The sequence below is a fragment of the Gambusia affinis genome, linkage group LG05, assembly GCF_019740435.1.
Source record: "Gambusia affinis linkage group LG05, SWU_Gaff_1.0, whole genome shotgun sequence".
Taxonomy (NCBI): Eukaryota; Metazoa; Chordata; class Actinopteri; order Cyprinodontiformes; family Poeciliidae; genus Gambusia; species Gambusia affinis.
In genome coordinates, this window is record NC_057872.1 from 31,116,957 (window position 1) to 31,134,481 (window position 17,525).

General features: G+C 39.2%; 1 protein-coding gene across 1 annotated transcript; it reads left to right on the top strand.

The window, feature by feature from the left end:
• Positions 1-4,621: 4,621 nt before the first annotated feature.
• On the top strand, positions 4,622-6,763 carry LOC122830841 (thrombin-like enzyme ancrod). The gene is made up of 6 exons (XM_044116552.1): positions 4,622-4,712; positions 4,889-5,078; positions 5,143-5,325; positions 5,476-5,537; positions 6,096-6,244; positions 6,348-6,763. Exons 1-6 carry the CDS (start codon positions 4,676-4,678, stop codon positions 6,498-6,500), a joined length of 774 nt encoding a protein of 257 aa, XP_043972487.1. The 5' UTR covers positions 4,622-4,675; the 3' UTR covers positions 6,501-6,763.
• The last annotated feature ends 10,762 nt before the right edge of the window (positions 6,764-17,525 follow it).

Consider the following 17,525-nt stretch of genomic DNA (forward strand, 5'->3'; position numbering starts at 1 on the left):
TACAGACGGCACTGAATACATGTCAGATGGCTTGTATGACGGTGGATAATGGCTGCCACTAGGAGGCCGTGGTTTGTCAGAGCCTAGAGCAGGGGTGTCAAACTCCAGTCCACGAGGGCCGCAGTCCTGCAGTTTTTAGATGAGCCACAGGTACAAAACACTGGAATGAAATGGCTTAATTACCTCCACCTTGTGTAGATCAGTTCTCCAGAGCCTTAATTATTCTATTCAGGTGGTGCAGCAGAGGCACATCTAAAAGTTGGAGGACTGGGGCCCTCGAGGACTGGAGTTTGAGACCCCTGGCCTAAAGGGTTAAAATTATCATCACACAATTACTTTAAAATTATGCTATTAATTATTACACTATATCTGGTCACTATAATTCACAGATATAGTGACCATCATATTGTTCCATATACTTCACTCTTATTCAGCATATCTTAACTGAAGAACTTATATTGTTTATACTCAGTTTTGTATATTGTTTATACTCCAACGAGTAATGTTGGAGGGGTCAGGGAGGTTCCATTGAAATGTAACATAAATGTAACATGTGATTTAAAATTTTTTAAACTACATTCAAGCTGCAGGACCAAAATGACTAGTAATGCACATCAAACATGTTTTATTCTCAGTAAACAGCCTGCAGAGAAATAAAACTAAAACTCAAATGTTGCTTAGATAGTTTTGTTCAGTCTGACTGATCTAATCTCTGCTACACCTTTACAAACATTTAATGTTCTAAATAAAAACTCTTTAATGAGTAACTGCTCTTAATGAAATTCCTCATAAACATTGATTTATTGAAATGGTTCCCAATACAAGTTCTGGCCTATTTAAATCATAACATGTTAAGTTGCTTTATTCTTAAGCCTTTTTAGTTTTGCCATGTCCTGGGTGACTGAGAACAAATAATTAGAAAGAAATGAATATTTGGGGAATATCATAAGTTAAACGTAACACTTAAAGCATCAGGGTTTATGTAGTAATGTGGCCTTGTTTTTCCTTTTTTGAGTTAATTTCATGTCTCTTAGTTTTCTGTCTTGGATTGCTTGTTATATTTTGAAGTTATTTACGTTTCTTATTAGATTTAGTTTGGGTTAGATTCTTGGTTTGTCGCGCTGCACGTTTTTCTGATTTTATTTTGCTTTTGGGGTGACATTACCACTCCTACCTGGAGACCCCACTGCAGCAGCACAGGTGTTCTCAATTAGCGAAGCGGCGTGCAGACCGGGACGCCGGTAATAAAGAGGAAGCTGTGCAGTTAAAGTAAAAAAAAAAACGTAGACGAAACCGGACAGATCCCAGGTGTAGCAGCAGCAGGGGGGCGGAACGGAGGACTGGTTGCCACGGAGATTCATCCAACTGATCGCCGACGAGGAACGGACCACCGGGTGTTCTTGATGATAAATACAGAAACAACCATAAAAATCAGCAATAGTGATAGTAATATTAATAACAAAATAATATTCAGTGGAATGTAGCCTACAAAGTTTTGATGGGGGGGGGCGGTAAGGGACCTGGATAATGTACAGGGGGTTGCTGGTATATCAGTGTTTGGGTTTAAGTTGTAGAATCCCACTTGCATTATATTTATTAGTGCAATGGGGAAATAGCGCCCTCTCTCTGTGTGGCTGGTTACATGTTGCTGGCCCCTGTAATCAGTGCCAGTCTGTGAAAGTTGCACGAGAGGTGAGTTTAATTCTTCAGCACACTGTAGAAAAGTGTTAGCAACATAATAAAACATCATTTTTATTAACTTAGACCAGGGGTCTCAAACTCCAGTCCTGGAGGGCCGCAGTCCTGCAGTTTTTAGATGTGCCACAGGTACAAAACACTGGAATGAAATGGCTTAATTACCTCCACCTTGTGTAGACCAGTTGTTCTCCAGAGCCTTAATTATTCTATTCAGGTGCAGCAGAAGCTCATCTAAAAGTTGCAGGACTGCGACCCTCGAGGACTGGAGTTTGAGACCCCTGATTTAGACAAATAGTGTGTAATGATTATTTACGAGATGTGTGCCTGGCACCAATTTTTGCACTTTTAGTTTTGTTAATATTGTAAAACACTGCATGTGCTAAGTTAAAAGCTAACAAAATGCTTTGTTGTAGTGAAGCTGAGCCGTTGCACTGATTTGAACCCCTGATATGTTCTCATTGAGGAAATAAACTGCCTGTTCACCCAGAAACTCCTCGTCTTCATTAAAAATCTAAACAACGCAGTCAAGGGTTACTTGGGCCGGCCCGGTACCATGGAGTGAAGCAGAACCCGGTTACATTGGTCAAAAAAAGGTTGAGAAACACTGAACTAGCACCTTTATAAGAGAAGAGTTATAGTGCATTGAACTTTAACGCCACTCTGTCCATCATAGTCAGTTTTATATGAATATATCTAATGTATACATTTAATTATAAATAAAAATGTTTTTTAAGAACAACAATAAAATCTTACGTTGTTATAAAATAAAATGGCAACAATGGACTTTTTTTCTTAAATCTTCAATTTAAGAACTAACATATAAAAATATTTTTGCAGCCAAGATATTTGCTGGAAATGGTGCATATTGTACAGTCAAAGTAATGATATCAATAAATACTTGATATAAAATATTACCACTGATGCTTGACATCCACTTTAGTGGACAGGTGATCATTCGTAATTTTTACAAATACAAAATTGTTATTTGGAAAATGCATCAGTAATATCAGTCTTTAGGGGTTGCTTGATGTCACAAAAATATTTTTACCTGCAAGAGTTTTCTACAGTAGAAGGAGGGACTGGATATTCCTGAGTTTGTCTCCATCAGGGGTCTCAAACTCCAGTCCTCCAGTCACTGTCCTGCAGGATTTAGATGTACCACAGGCACAAAATGCTGGAATGAAACGACTTAATCAGTTCTCCAGAGCTGTATTGACCAAATTATTCTATTCAGGTGTGGTGCAGCAGATTTACATGTAAAAGTTGCAGGACTGCAGCCCTCCATGACTGAAGTTTGAGACGCCTGGTTGCATGCTTTTTCATCTGTCCGCCATATTGGATTTGACTACATTTTCTTGCACTTGCAGAGGATGGCCAGTAGTTGGCAGTAGTGATGTTACGTGATGAGCCGAGGCTTCGAGGCGTGTGTCGAGTAATGGAGGGGGCGTTTCCGTAAAGCGCGTATCGAGGCTTGCTTCATTTAGGGGAGGAGCCAAAAACGATGACGTCCGAAGCCTCGCTGCCCGGCTGTACCACGTGACTGCTTCGGGAAGTGGCTCAGATTTTGGCGCGGGGTTTATAAACCTCACAGGCTCCATTCAAAATGTGGGTTGTTGTAGGCAAGTTGCGGTCAGTTGAGAGAGTGGATAGAGTTTTGATAGTTTGGATAGCAGAGTTTGGATAGTGGTTATTTAGTTTGAGACAGTTAGGGAGAATATATATATAAAAATTCCCTTCTCACCCACCGTGGGTGGTGATTCTTCTTCCTCTTAGCTCGGGTCCTCTACCAGAGGCCTGGGAGCTTGAGGGTTCTGCGCAGCATCTTGGCTGTGCCTAGGACTGCACATTTCTGGACTGAGATGTCTGATGTTGTTCCTGGGATCTGTTGTAGCCACTGTTCCAGTTTGGGGGTGACTGCCCCGAGGGTCCCGATGACCACAGGCACCACTGTGGTCTTCACCTTCCAGGCCCTCTCCAGTTCCTCCCTTAGGCCCTGGTATTTCTCTAGTTTTTCATGCTCCTTTTTCCTGATGTTGCAGTCACTTGGTATTGCCACATCCACCACAACGGCTTTCCTCTGTTGTTTATCCACCACGACTATGTCTGGTTGGTTCGCCCTCACCATTTTGTCTGTCTGGATCTGGAAGTCCCACAGGATCTTAGCTCGGTCATTCTCCACTACCTTCAGGGGTGTTTCCCACTTTGATCTTGGGGGTTCCAGTCATTCCCAAGAGCACACACACACACACACACTCACACCTAGGGAGAATTTAGAGAGACCAATTAACCTGACAGTCATGTTTTTGGACTGTGGGAGGAAGCCGGAGAACCCGGAGAGAACCCAATCATAGTAATGATATCAATAAATACTTGTCAAAATATTTCAGCTAATGCCTGACATCCATTTTAGTGGTCAGGTGATCATTTGTAATGTCTCCAAATTCATAGTTGCTATTTGGAAACTAAGTCAGTAGTATTAGTCTTTAGAGGTTGCTTGATGTTACAAAATATTTTTACCTGCTAGAGTTTTCTACAGCAGAAGGAGGGACTGGATATTCCTGAGTTTGTCTACATGCTTTTTCATCTGTCCGCCATATTGGATTTGACAACATTTTCTTGGACTTGCAGAGGATGGCCAGTAGTTGGCAGTGTATTGTATGATGCACTATTGTCCACTTTAGTGGACAATACTGTGTCCATTTACAATATAAAAGCCCATATAAACACAAGAAAATGGCTTTTGGATGGCTGCCCACAGCCCACTATGCAAACCATTGGACTGAAACTGACTGAGCAACCACCAATAAAAACTGTTAGACATACAGAGAGCCTGCAGAACCATGGATCAGACCCTAGCCAGCTTGGCAGAGATCAGTGTCCATCCTGTGATCGGTAGCTTCCTGTCCAACAGGAAGTGGCGAACAGAGTTTAAAAGCCGCTGCAGGACTGCACACATTCACAGGAAGCTGGACCAGCGATGGCTCTGCTGAAGGTTCTGCTGCTGCTGGGGCTGGGTGAGTCGGACACACTGGAAACACTGGAAACACTGGAAACACTTCCACTGGCTCTGAATGCTATGAATTATGTTGCTCTGTGTTTTATTTTATCCTTTCCATTACAAGCTGTCATGTTGGTTCCTTATTTCTACTGTGTGAATTTAATTTGCTAAAACAGCAACTTTCTTCTCCAGGAGTTGCAGTGAACTCAGTGTCTCTGCAGAAGAGAATTATTGGAGGTGAGAAATGTAGAGACGATGAGCGTAGGTATCATGTGAAGATCTATGGACATAGTAAGACATGGTACCATATTTGTGGAGGATCTCTAATCAGTCATCGGTGGGTTCTGACTGCAGCTCACTGCTGGGAGTCAGATCCAGGATGGTGAGTTAAGAAAAATCTTCAATAACTCTATTTTATCTGTATTAATTGTGTTTTATTTGCCTAGGGTTATTGAGGCACATGTAGGAGTTCATCCTAAAAGTGATCCAAAGGAGATTCATAGAATCACTCATTATGAGATTTATAGAGACAGCAACGGTCGTAAACATGACATCATGCTCCTCAGGCTGCCCAGACTAACAACAATCCAACCAATCAGCCTAGCTGCCTGTCCAGATACTCTCCTACTGTAAGTTTTATTTTCTCAAATTTCCGAATTTGGTTCTTGATCTGCAAGAAGATGCAAAGTTCATCCAGGAAAACCTTTGATCTCTGGTTTCCCAGAGTTAGTTGTTTTTCTTAATGTGATTTATTTTTAATTTGTTTTTTTGTGTTTCAGTGGCACCAAGGTTCAGATTGCAGGTTATGGAGGATCAAAACTTGGCCTGTTTAACAAAAGAAGTGAGATGAATGTTCATGTTTCTCATTGTTTTTGTTATTACCGCAAAATGATTCAGACAATTCAAACCATTTTTAGACTCTGCTGAAGCTGAACTTAGCAACTTGTTGAAGTTTTGATCATTGAAAACTCTCTGAGAGAAACTTCTTAAAGCTGAAATAGGAAGTTTGGAGAAAACTGTGACCTTACCCTGAAAATTAGAACCAGCAACATTACAGGTCCCTCTCCTGTAAAGGGATCAGGGTGTAAACAAGCATTGATTGACAGCGCTAAGACCCTCCTCTAGGCTCTGATTGGTTGTTTTTGACCTGGAGTGTTGCATTTCTGCAGACAGCTGGGACAACAGGGAGGAGGTGGAGGAGATCAATGCTTTCATAGATTATCTGTCTCATATTTACCAGGAGGACATAGTGACCGTTTTGATAAAAATGTAAAAAATACTTTTTATACAAGCAACATACTGCATTTTAACGACCACAGACAACAAGGTGATATCCTGAGCAAAATGTGACAACACTTAAAACTGAACTTACATGTTGATGCTGCTTTTCCATCCACAGTCCATCATATTTCAGATGATCTCCAGTGTGCAGAGCTTGAAATTGACAAACGTGATAAGATGGAAAAGCTTATGGCAAAAGATAAGTTCTTTGAGTACAGCTTCCAGGAGTGGTACAGTGTGAGAAGCGCCAACAAGGACGTATCTAAAGTAAGTCAGTCTTTAATCCATTTTCTGCACAAAAACTTGAAATTGTCTCCATTTTACTGGATAAATCACAGCAAAACAACTAAAAGCTTTGTGTTTGTGACAGAGTGACTCTGGTGGAGGATGGGTGTTCAAGAACAGGCTGTATGGTGTTCATGCCTTCACCTCAGACAAAGAATATGCAGACAATGGACCAGCTGGTTTCATGGATGTCTGTGGCTATAAGAAGTGGATAGATGAGACGATTAATCCATCTTAAAAATCGTAGGTTGCTTTGTGTCTGTATTGTGGCTTAATTTTTCCAGCATCATAAAATCACAAAGTTTAGTCAATGTTTAAATTTCAGTTTTCACTTGATTCATTTTATGATTTACACCTGAATTACTTGGGGATTAAAGTTATTTTGTTCAAGTTTATTTACGATAATATCTTATTTCTCAATAAGTAAACATTCTGTTTGTAATAATCAGTAATAATATGCACTGTCACATAATTAGAAAATAAATGACTGTTATCTCATCAGATTGTCTCTGTTGTGCTTATTTCTGGTTTTTAGTGAAGAAAATAACAAATTTTAAATTATCGAATACATTTTAGCTTTAAAGGCAGCTAAACTCGTTATTAAAGGGACTAAAACTAAAAACAAGCAGTTTAAGAAATAATGTTATTGTTTTTACACTGTCTGTTATTGAATGTAAGAGAGATATATAAACACCTTTCTGTCAAAATTTAATCAGTTGAGTGATTAAGAAACATGGCACCAGAAATTAAAAGCAATTAATTATTAGGGTTATAAAAGTCTCCATGTTATTTAGTTTTGCATGTTTCTTGTGATGAGCTCAGATAGTACAGTGTTTACAGCAGGCGGATCAGTTGCTCGGCTGTCTGGATCTGGTCTGCTCTCTCGTTCCCATAAACTCGCTCTTTCAGGCTGAATACAGAAGTGATTCCATGAAAATAAAACATGGAGGCTCCTTTATTTTCCATCCTTTTCCCCCAGGTAGTTTTAGGCTGAAGAAGCTGATCCGGAGTGAAGTGAAGGTTGTAAACTTTGCTGTGCAGCGTTAGCTTTAACTGGTAGCGACGGATATTTACAAGCCACCGTCTTCTTCATTCAGGGCTGCTTGGCAATCCATGAAAACTTAAACCCCATTATATTTGGAAGACAACAATGTGCATTGTATTGCTTTATTTGTGTTTGAAATACGACTTTGTCTTTTCCAGCTGTCATGGTAACTTAAAGTGGAAACAAGAAAGCCGTATTTTGCTCATGCGGATGTGATGTCAGTGCCGTGTGATTTGTTAAGGACTGTGAGCTGCACTGAAGTAAGTAAAAGAGAGAAGTTCAAATACATGTAGAGAGTGAAACGTCTTCCCAAAGATTAAGATATATCACAGATTTAAAAAGAAAATATAAACAGGAAACTGCGGATAATATAAGAAATAGTGCCCCCTGTGCATCCAGAGTGTAAAGGTCAGTAAAGTTTTGTTTTTTTTCTCTGAGTTAATTTAGGTTTTAGAGTCGTTTTCAATTAATTGAGTCTCCATGTTGTCCTGTGCACCCCTTGACTGTCCCCAGCTGTCCCTTGTTTCTCCTGATTGTCTCTGATTATGTATTTAAACCCTCTTGTATTCCGCACTTCATGACAAAGTCCCATTTCCAAATCAGGTATGAGGCTGCCAGTGGTCCGTCCCTGCCCCTTTCTGTTTGCTGCATCCAGGTGGATTTGGCTGTTTTGCCTACAGAGAACATTTTAAAAGATCAGCTCAGGCTTTCTGCTGCAGCGTTGACTGAGCTGCTTAAACAAACTAAGTGCAATATTGTATTTGTTGTGGTGTCACTGCTTCAGTCAGGTTATTTTCTTTCAGGGACTGAGGTTGCTGTGGTGGTGGTGTCTTGTCTTATGTGTTTATTTTGTTGGCGCACCTTTTTCATTGTTTGCTGTGTTTTGTAGTGTCCAGGGTGAGCCTTTGTCTTCGCTGGATGTTGCCCCTTCCCTCACAGTTTGCCCCACTGGTAAACCTCTGTGTCACTTGAAATTTAAATATATTTTACTGCAACCAACAATTTTGTTAAACCTCATTCATTGTGTCTTAACCATTCTATTATAGAATATTGTCAACTGAAAAGTGTTTTTAAATATTGAATTCTAATAAATCTTGTAGCACTTCTTGAATCTTGTCTCCTTCTTCCAGCAGAAACTTACCTGTGCCCTTAAAATGACATTTTCCTGGAGTGTTATTCCAGGTGGCGTTGTTGGTTTCTCTCATTCATTACAAACCTTAAAATCCCCTATTTGGGTTTCATAGCCTTAAAGACCATCCACCCCAGTTCCCACAATAACATACAGTAACTTATGAACAAAGATACATGGAGGTTCAAACCAAGGTGAAAACATCAATCAATCAATCAATCAGCCTTATTGTCAATTCCTCTTGCATGTCCAGACATACAAGGGAATCGAAATGACGTTTCTCACCATCCCACAGTGATACAAAACAGGGCGTTACTAACATTGAGTAACAATAAAAGTCACAGTCTAACTAAAAAAAATTATCCTAAGCAATTAATAAATAGATGTACAATAACTAGACATATAGCGTAAAAAGTTTTACAACTGAGAATGTATATATATATATATAAGTATATAGAGAGATATACAGATACAAAAGTGGCGGAAGTGCAGAGTTAAAGTGCCAAATTTGCCCTCTGTGTTAGGAGGAAGGGCAGTTGTGCAAGGTTGTGGGTCCTGCTGTCGTCCTGCTTTCATGCTGTAGGCAAAAACGCTGGACAGATTAAATTTTAATTAAAACAAAACTTAACTTAAATCCTGCCACAGGGGAGTAGTAATGTTTATGAACTCTCACCAAAACAACTATTTGGGTTTCATGTAGAAGGTTGGAAGTTGTTTCCTACAGCTGCATCAGAACCAGACTGTCTCTCCTCTTGTTGTTAATTCTTTATCTTTGGTATAAAACTCATGTGTTTCTCTGACTGACAGCTTTTCATCCAGACCTGCTTCATTACTGATTGTCCCACAGTCTCTCTGTATTGTTCAATATATGAATAAACCTGATTGAGTGATTTCACCTGAACAGTGCTTGGAAATAGGATTTTTCCACAACAATACTAATTGTAACTACATTTGTATGAAATCCAAATTTTTTCAGCCTACCTGTTAGTGAGTTACAGATATTGGTTACATTACCTTGAGAAATGAGATTTTGTTAAAAATAAAACAGATTTGAATGCAGAAAATGGTCAAATGTTCCAGGTTAAACCATTGGAACAGATACAGAGTGAGGTTCACCGTCCAGCTGGGCTCCACTCAGTTCACCTTAGGGGGGACACCAAGTGAAGCAAAGACTGTGGCGCCACTTCTGCTTTATTTTCTCCTCTTCCTGCTCTCTCTAACGTGTTTGTCTTCCTTAATCTGTTCTTGTTCTTGTGTTACTGTCGTCAGTCTTAAATGTTATGGTTGTGTAATCGTGCAGCAGTGTGTGTGTGAGCAGATAAAACAGATAAACGATAAAGAGTCCTTTTGTCCTTAACAGAGTGTTCCTTATGAATTACTTGTAACAATTTTGGTCTAAAGTTACAAGATTCATAGTTTCTTTTATGAAGGACATTTTAGTTCCATTAGTCTTTTTATCACAATGTAGCATGTGGGTCAGGACAGGAACCGCAGATCCGTCAGAACCTAAAGAACCAGACATCAGTCTCTTAATCCCTCAGTCATTTCCTGAGACCAAAACAATAATATAGATGGCAATTTAAAGAACAAATCATACAAATAGATTAATAGTAAATGAATAAATATTGTGAAGAGAACATTAAAAACATTTGTTAGGATTATGTAGGAAAAATGTTGATATGTTTTATAAATAGTGTTTTGTGGTCAATATTATTTCACCATTTTATTAATGTGGGTTGCCAGTCTTATATCAAGCTATAAGAATGATAGAAAACATGCAAACAAAAAGCCTCAGACCTGCAGCTCATAGGAGGTTCTAGACAGGCTAACAGGCTCTTTGGCTCACTGGTACAAGTTTATGTCTTGGGGGGAGGAAGGGGTCCGGTGAGATGCTAGCATCCACCTCAAAAATATGTAGTTGCGCCCCTGGTGATTACAATGAATTTTGCTCATTATACAAGTCAAAACAAAACACTTTTGAACAGTCAAAACTCTCCAACAATGAGTTTGGAAAGCAAAAATACTTGATATGTAATACTATACATGTAAAATCTATTTTTTGTTGTAGTTGTACTTTTTAGCAGCAGAAATGCCCAAGCAGTGATCAGTCCCACCATGTTGGATGTCCAACTTACGACACAGGGGCATATTGTCCCAATCAGTGATGTCAGTAACGCGTTAATTTGTAACGCGTTACTGACGTCGGACCACTTTTTTCAGTAACCAGTAATCTAACGCGTTGCTATTTCAAATCCAGTAGTCAGACTACAGTTACTTTTCAAAATCACTTTGCGTTACTGTGTTACTATCTTCTTTTGTTATTTAATCGTATTTCCTCTACTCGTCTTGTCGAGTGACTGACGTCTCTATGCAACAGAAATGTAAACAATGAAGGAAGATTTTGTTGGTGGAAAAACTGGAACTATTTTGAGTTTCTGTCGCCAAGTCCGATTATTACAAGCGGCTTTGGGCTTCATTTTTTTAAAGTCGCTTGCCGATTTAATGAGTAGCGTGTTGCGCCTTTTTGGGCTCGTTTTTGAACGTGAAGTTGCTCATTTGGGCTTGGAAATAATCAGAGACTCATAATAAATCCCAGAATTTGTCCGTCATTAAGGTAGTTTTACTCCGTCTCTCTCTGTCCATCATTTCTCAGATGATCTGTCCCGCTGTGTCTTTGTTAATGTCAAATTAATATATTACCTCTGAATGACGTCGAGCTTCGCGTTGCGCTCCAGAAAGCTCCAAACATCAAGACCAATATGAACAGCGCAATAAACGTGAAAACAGCCACGAATGAACGTGTCCGTAGTTGGCAATAATTATAATGGCAACTTAACACCTTTATAATGATTAATATTAAGATAAGTGTCACAAATTTGTGCAACCATCTGAGTTGTGGAGCTGCAGGAGGAGATCTGTGCGCTGTGACACCAAACGCAGGGCCGTAACACAGAACCTGGAGGCTGAGGGAGGGGAGGGGGGCTTTAAAATCCTTCTTAGAGTTTTCCAGACAACAGTGGACCACACAAATTACTCACGTTTTTTATTTTTTGTACAATCTCGTCTTCAGTTCAACCTTATCAGTGGAGACACATTGTTGATGTTACCGTTATAAAATAGCTTACAAAAAAGTATTGGCAAAGCTCAATGTGATTTTCACAGGAGGTGGAGCGTTGTTGTTAGCAGCTGCTGAAAGTAACTAAAAAGTTACTTTTAATGTAACTTAGTGATAGGTACTTTTCCTATATACCTAAATAAAGAATCACAGACAACGTATATGAATTTTATGACAAAGCTTTTGCAAAAGGAGAAGTCTCCGAAGCAGCTTCTCCAAGCTGTTTTTCAGAGAGTTCTGATTTCCTTTTAGGCCTGTTTTATTGTCAAAGAAAAACAGTCAAAACAGTCAAAGGGGCAGAGGTCGTAAAAAGAACAGAGGTTGTAAACGTGTAGCCTAATCAACATGTAACCTAATCAACTAGAAAACTACTCAACTGCTCACATGAAGATAAACAGACATCCTGACCTCCACGTCAGAAAATACACATAAGGAAAGAGAACACTTTAATTAGACTGAATTTTACCTAAAGTAAAAACAAAATGATAATTCCGAAAATTCTCTAACATTCCCCCCTTTTTATCATTTTACGACATGTATAAACTTTATGCAAAAGCATAGAAAAGAAAAAAGAAAAAGAAGAAAAAAAAACAATAAATGCAAGATTTTTTTTTTCTAACCTAAACAGAAAATACAATGAACAAATGAAATATAAAGTAATAAATGAAAAATAAAAGAAACAGCAAAAATCAAATGCAGTTTTTCTTTCATCCAAAACACCACTTGTTTTCACATTTGCGGTGTAGGAGTCATTCAGCAAATGAAATCATCTGTTTATTGATTACAGAAATTCATCATTGTTCAGAAAATCATCTGAAACTTGGAACAAGTCATCTTCAGTCGACTCATAAGATGCCTTTGAATCTTCCAGCCCGTATAGAGCGTCAGAAATAGTTCCTCCAGTTCCTGTTTCGTCAGGTACATAAGTACAGCACGTTGGGCCAACGATTTTACAGACCCCTCCTTGAGGGGCAGTGAGGAAGTCCAGGACAACACGATTTTGCATAACCATGTTTCTCAGTTCAGCCAGTTCTTTCATGGTGCCATTGGCCAGCTGGTATGTGATGTTGATTAGTCGCAGTAATCCGTACCTGTTTATCTCAACGTGGTCCCGAATCTCTCCTAGACCAACCCACGGAAAAAGGCTTTGCATGAATTTTTCTCCACCGTTCCAAATCCGGAATTCCCATGGAACTCCAGTATGTGTTGTGAGGCCTCCCCATTTTCGACCTCTGACGTAACTGTTCGCTTGGAGCGGTGTGTAGATCATTCTGTGCTTTCCTGATGAATGCAATCGGGTTGATCAAAGGAACCACAGCACACAGTGTTGTCTCCTGTCTCCTCTTTGTCTTATGCGTGATGTTGGAACTCCTCTCCTGAAGCAAGTTGTCACAGTCTGGGTTGTCCTTCCAGACTTTGCAGCGTGGAGTCGTCTCTTGACCCCTGCATGCTGTGCAGGTGATGAAATCCTGTGTCGGTTCGCAGTAGGTGTAAACTCTGTTACACAAGTTCCAGGGCACCGTCCCTAGAACAACATGTCCATTATTATAAACACAGTTCCCTAGAGATCCTGGTTTAGCTCCTGCTAACGAAATGATCTCTGGTATTTTCCATACAGTTTGTTGAGATGACGGCAAAGGAAGTACATCATCTGCAAGTGAACAATTTAAAGATTGAAATAGGCTTTGCACAGCCTCTCCCATCCGGAGGTCAACTGAATAGTCCTCCTCACGTGGTCTGTCTCCTCTTAGGGGTGGGATACGCCGTGGTCTGGTGCTTAGAACGAGAGACACATCTGTTTGTCGTCAGTAATGTTACCTGGTCGTAGACCTGAGTTATGTATGGAAACCGGCATCTGCGCACACACGTAGCAGTTCACAGCATGTCCCTCATAAGCGGTTCTATTCATCAGTTTCCACCACAGTCATGCGGATGAAACTGGAGGGAGGTTGTGTCTGCTCTTCTCCTTATCCTATTGAGAGTGAGACCACTCCCTCTGCAAAACAGTTGACATGCTGCAGTCACAACACATTAGAGGATCCACCTGGCATGTGGAGACCCCATTGCTGCTCAGAATACAGAGATGTCAGGACCCCCAGCCTAGCAGAGTGAGGATCTGTTGAATTCTTCTGCTGACCTTGAGACGAACTGTCCTAAACGACAGAACCCCTTTGTAAATCAGACTTCCCCGTCACTCTGATTTAGGGGTCTAACACTCTCTGTACCTTACAGTGACTGAGATGAATCCATGTGGGTCTTTCAGCAATCGTTACAGCTGTTGGTGTGGTCATCAGCACCTGGAACGGTCCTTCCCACCGTGGACTCGCCCAGTTCTTTCGTTTGATGACCTTTATGTAGACCCAATCACCTTGCTCGATTGGAGTGGCCTCCTGTACAGGAAGAGAATCAGAAGGCAGTAAACTTGCACTGGACACAAAATCCATATGCATAGTTTGAAATGGATAAGATGGTTTCGGGAACTTGAAATGGATAAGATGGTTTCGGGAACCTGCCTCGTTTTGGCCTTATGTTTCCCTGAGAATTATATTTCACACAAACTGGACATGCAGTACAAAAATTTTTTAAGTAAGAATTTAAACCATATGTTGTGAGATGCTGTTGTATTATGGTTTCCATCCCCCCTGTTGACACATGGCATTGCCCGTGTGTCACAATTGCTGCAGCTTTAAATAAAGATTTAGGAAGGACTGGTTTGTTATCGACTTCAAAAATGTTCTCATCATTAATTTTCGCACCCTTAGTTATCCACATTTGTTTTTCAACCTTTGGTGCGTTATCCTGCATGTCTTTTAGCACTGCTTTGTCTATCATTTGTTGTTCTCCTTCAGTCTGTGCTGAGAAAGCTCCTTTCCCATGCTTCCCTGCTGCAGCTTCTTTATAAATTTGATTATCATCAATCAAACAAACCTAGACTAAAGGTTTTAAACTTTAGTCTAGAAAATATTGCTCTTATTCACAATCATCAGTTTGGAGTAACCAATTACTTAAAATCAAAGTTTCTTTCAACCTTGTATTTTAAAACAGCTGGCAATTTATTATTATTAAATTTACGGAAACTTCAAGAAATGTTCAATATGTGTTAACATTTTTAATGTGTTAATAATTATCTTTAGTTGTCAGGATCCTGTTTTAGGTATCGTACACATTTTAAAAGAGCTATCTCAGACATGTGGTAGAATCCAGCAACTTCCTGTTGCTGGAACACTTCACCTATGCAGATTCATTCATAGAATAAAATTCTAAATTAACTGTTCAAATTTAAATCCAACAAATACTTTATGGTATATTAACACTTCAGTATTAGTTATTTTCAATGCTTAAAGAGATTTAATGTAATTCCAAAAAGCATGTATTACCAGGATATTTCTTTAAAAAGAAAAAAAAACTTTTGCAAATAATTTTTTGGCTTAGACTCTTTCATGATTTTTAGTTGGTGTAATTTAGTGGCATAAGTTTTTTGTTAGGTCTTTGCTGACCTTTTAGTAATTGCAGTTTTCCCTTTAGGTTTCCCAACCTATGGCTCGTGGACCCTAAGAGGATCCTTAGCAGTGGTCCTGCTGTACAGGACTCAGAGTTTACGGGGACAAACTGAAAGAATTTGTCTAATATTGAACATAAAAGCCTCTAAGACTTTCTTTCCTGGCTAGATAATATGTGAAAAGGGTTAGTAAGAAAGCAAGTTTTCATTGCAATAGCAGTGTATAACAGCTGTGTGTGTGATACACTTATCTTTTGATGTCTCCTTTCTGTCTCATTTCTCCCTCCTCCTCTTGGTTCTGGCGTCGCTGGGGTGCAATCCTCCCTCCCCCTTTAACTCCCTCTGCAGTTTCTGGTGTTGGATCTTGAGTTGTCCAGACTGTCCCTCTGTCAATGTCCAAACATTTCACAAATGAAACAAGCATCGAATAGTTCAGTTTGTTGTCTTCGTCTCTGAAGCACATTATCTTTTCCTTCTCCACGCTGATATCAGGGAGTAGATCAGCGGAGATTGTAAGAGTTCAGTTGCATTTTAGTGTCTGGATGTGATGGAACTCTTCTTTGTCTTCTTGATTGCTGTCAGAAGCTGGTGATGAGGGAGGGACTTCATTTGATCCATTGCAGGACAGCTTCGAGTTGAGGTCAGAGGTCAGACGCACCGCAGCGAGGCTCAGACAAAGGAAAAGGAAAGAAGCAAATAGGAGTCAATGAGGGTTTATCTTTCTTTTTGTGTTTTTTATTTCTAAATATCTCATGTATATCTTTTCTCTCTTTTGATTTTATAGTTTTAGCCACTTATTACCCAACATTATTTATATTTTATAATTCTAAGTCATTTAGAACGCATATAAACATGAAACATGTTAAACCTGTAATCTCTTTATATTCTTTGCCATGTTAGATTTTAAAATGTAGAATGTAAGTTAATTTAATTAACTTAGTTTGAGTGAACATCTTATCAGAGACCAGTGAATTACTTTAAGTTTGTTGATCCTTAATGCTGAAGCTGTGAAGCCAGAGAGCAGCCCTCCTCTCATTTTGGAATTTAAGCGAGATATGAGGCTGGATAAAGTCCAGGTCGGTACCAAACTCTGATCGCTGACCCCTCCAGACATACAGCCAAAGGATCATAGCACCAAGTTGGTGTTTTAACCTTTTGTAATTATGCTACCCAGTAATCTATGCAGTATAAAACATTGTTCTCTGAGAAGAAATGTTTTTCCCTTTTTTTTATTGTTTCATTTAATTTCTCATCAAGTTGTTTTTGCACCTGTCAAAATTCATTTACACTTAAACTTCCCTCTATAGGAAAGTCATAACTCCTTTTCAAATCGTAGACGAAAGTTGTCCACATCTTCACCACCTTTTTGTTTAATTCCTGACAGATGACTATAATTTGCCCTTTTACGAAATCCTACTGTTTTATATTAGATAAAATACCAAGTGGTATTTATACCTCCAATCACACACAATCTTTCACAGCAACATGAATTGTAACACAAACAGAAACACAAAACACAAAACAATTAGTCAGATTTGTAGTCAGTCAAAATTTAATCAGTCTCCAATTTTCAGTCTGTCCTCATAATCATTTTCTTTTCTCCAATTATTTATCATATTTTACTGAAGCTTCAGGAATTTTCCAATTTTTTTTTTTTTTTTTTTTTTTTTTTTTTTTTTTTTAATTTGTCATGTTATAATTTAATTAATTTTAAACTCTAGTCTTCAGGAACCTGTTTAAATAACTTGTGCACATTTTAAAAAGAGATATCTCAAATTTATATTAGGATCTAGCAATATCCAATAATTCCCTATTGTCTGGTACCAGTTTTTAACCTAGCGCTTATTTCAGACCTACACACCATGTGTTTAACTTTCAACACGCCATCTATACCGTACTTCCTCTTCCCTTTAGTCAGGTACATTACGTTTCCTGGCTCCATCTGACACATAAACTTTCCATCCCCTTTAAGCCTTTTCTCCTTCATGTGTGCTTTTTTATACTTTCCCATTATTTAAATCACTTGCAATTTTAGCTTGAAAATTTTGGTATTTTGTGCTTTCTCAGAGAAAGTGCTGTAAGTCAGCGCTCAGTGCCTTCTGAAAAACAGGCTTCTACTTGGAGCCTAGCTTCCAAGCGGTTTTTCACTTTGGATCCTAATTCCGAAGGCAGAGAGTTTTACTCCCAGAGAGAGAAACACCATTCACTCCTTCATACACACACATCAACAAAGCAGCAGACAAAAACACCAATATCAACACAGCAATAACAAAACAGTATTACAACTTCCTATCTACGCGAGGACTTACTCTTAAAGAGTGTCCTGTAAATAAGGAGGCTCTAAAAGCCGTTCCTTTTGCCTTTAGTTGAAACTCAGTCAACTGGGACTCTAACCCTTTTTATAACTTCTTTAGTCAAGTTGGTATTTGACAAGGACTCAAACCTTCATTTAGTCAAGTTGGTATTTGACAAGGA

What these genes read in the sequence shown, in the direction of transcription:
- LOC122830841 (XM_044116552.1), top strand. Translation starts at nt 4,676, where the DNA reads ATGGCTCTGCTGAAGGTTCTGCTGCTGCTGGGGCTGG. An exon ending in TGTCCAGATACTCTCCTACT is followed by an intron (nt 5,326 to 5,475) that starts GTAAGTTTTATT and finishes TTTGTGTTTCAG; the next exon opens with TGGCACCAAGGTTCAGATTG. An exon ending in CCAACAAGGACGTATCTAAA is followed by an intron (nt 6,245 to 6,347) that starts GTAAGTCAGTCT and finishes TGTTTGTGACAG; the next exon opens with AGTGACTCTGGTGGAGGATG.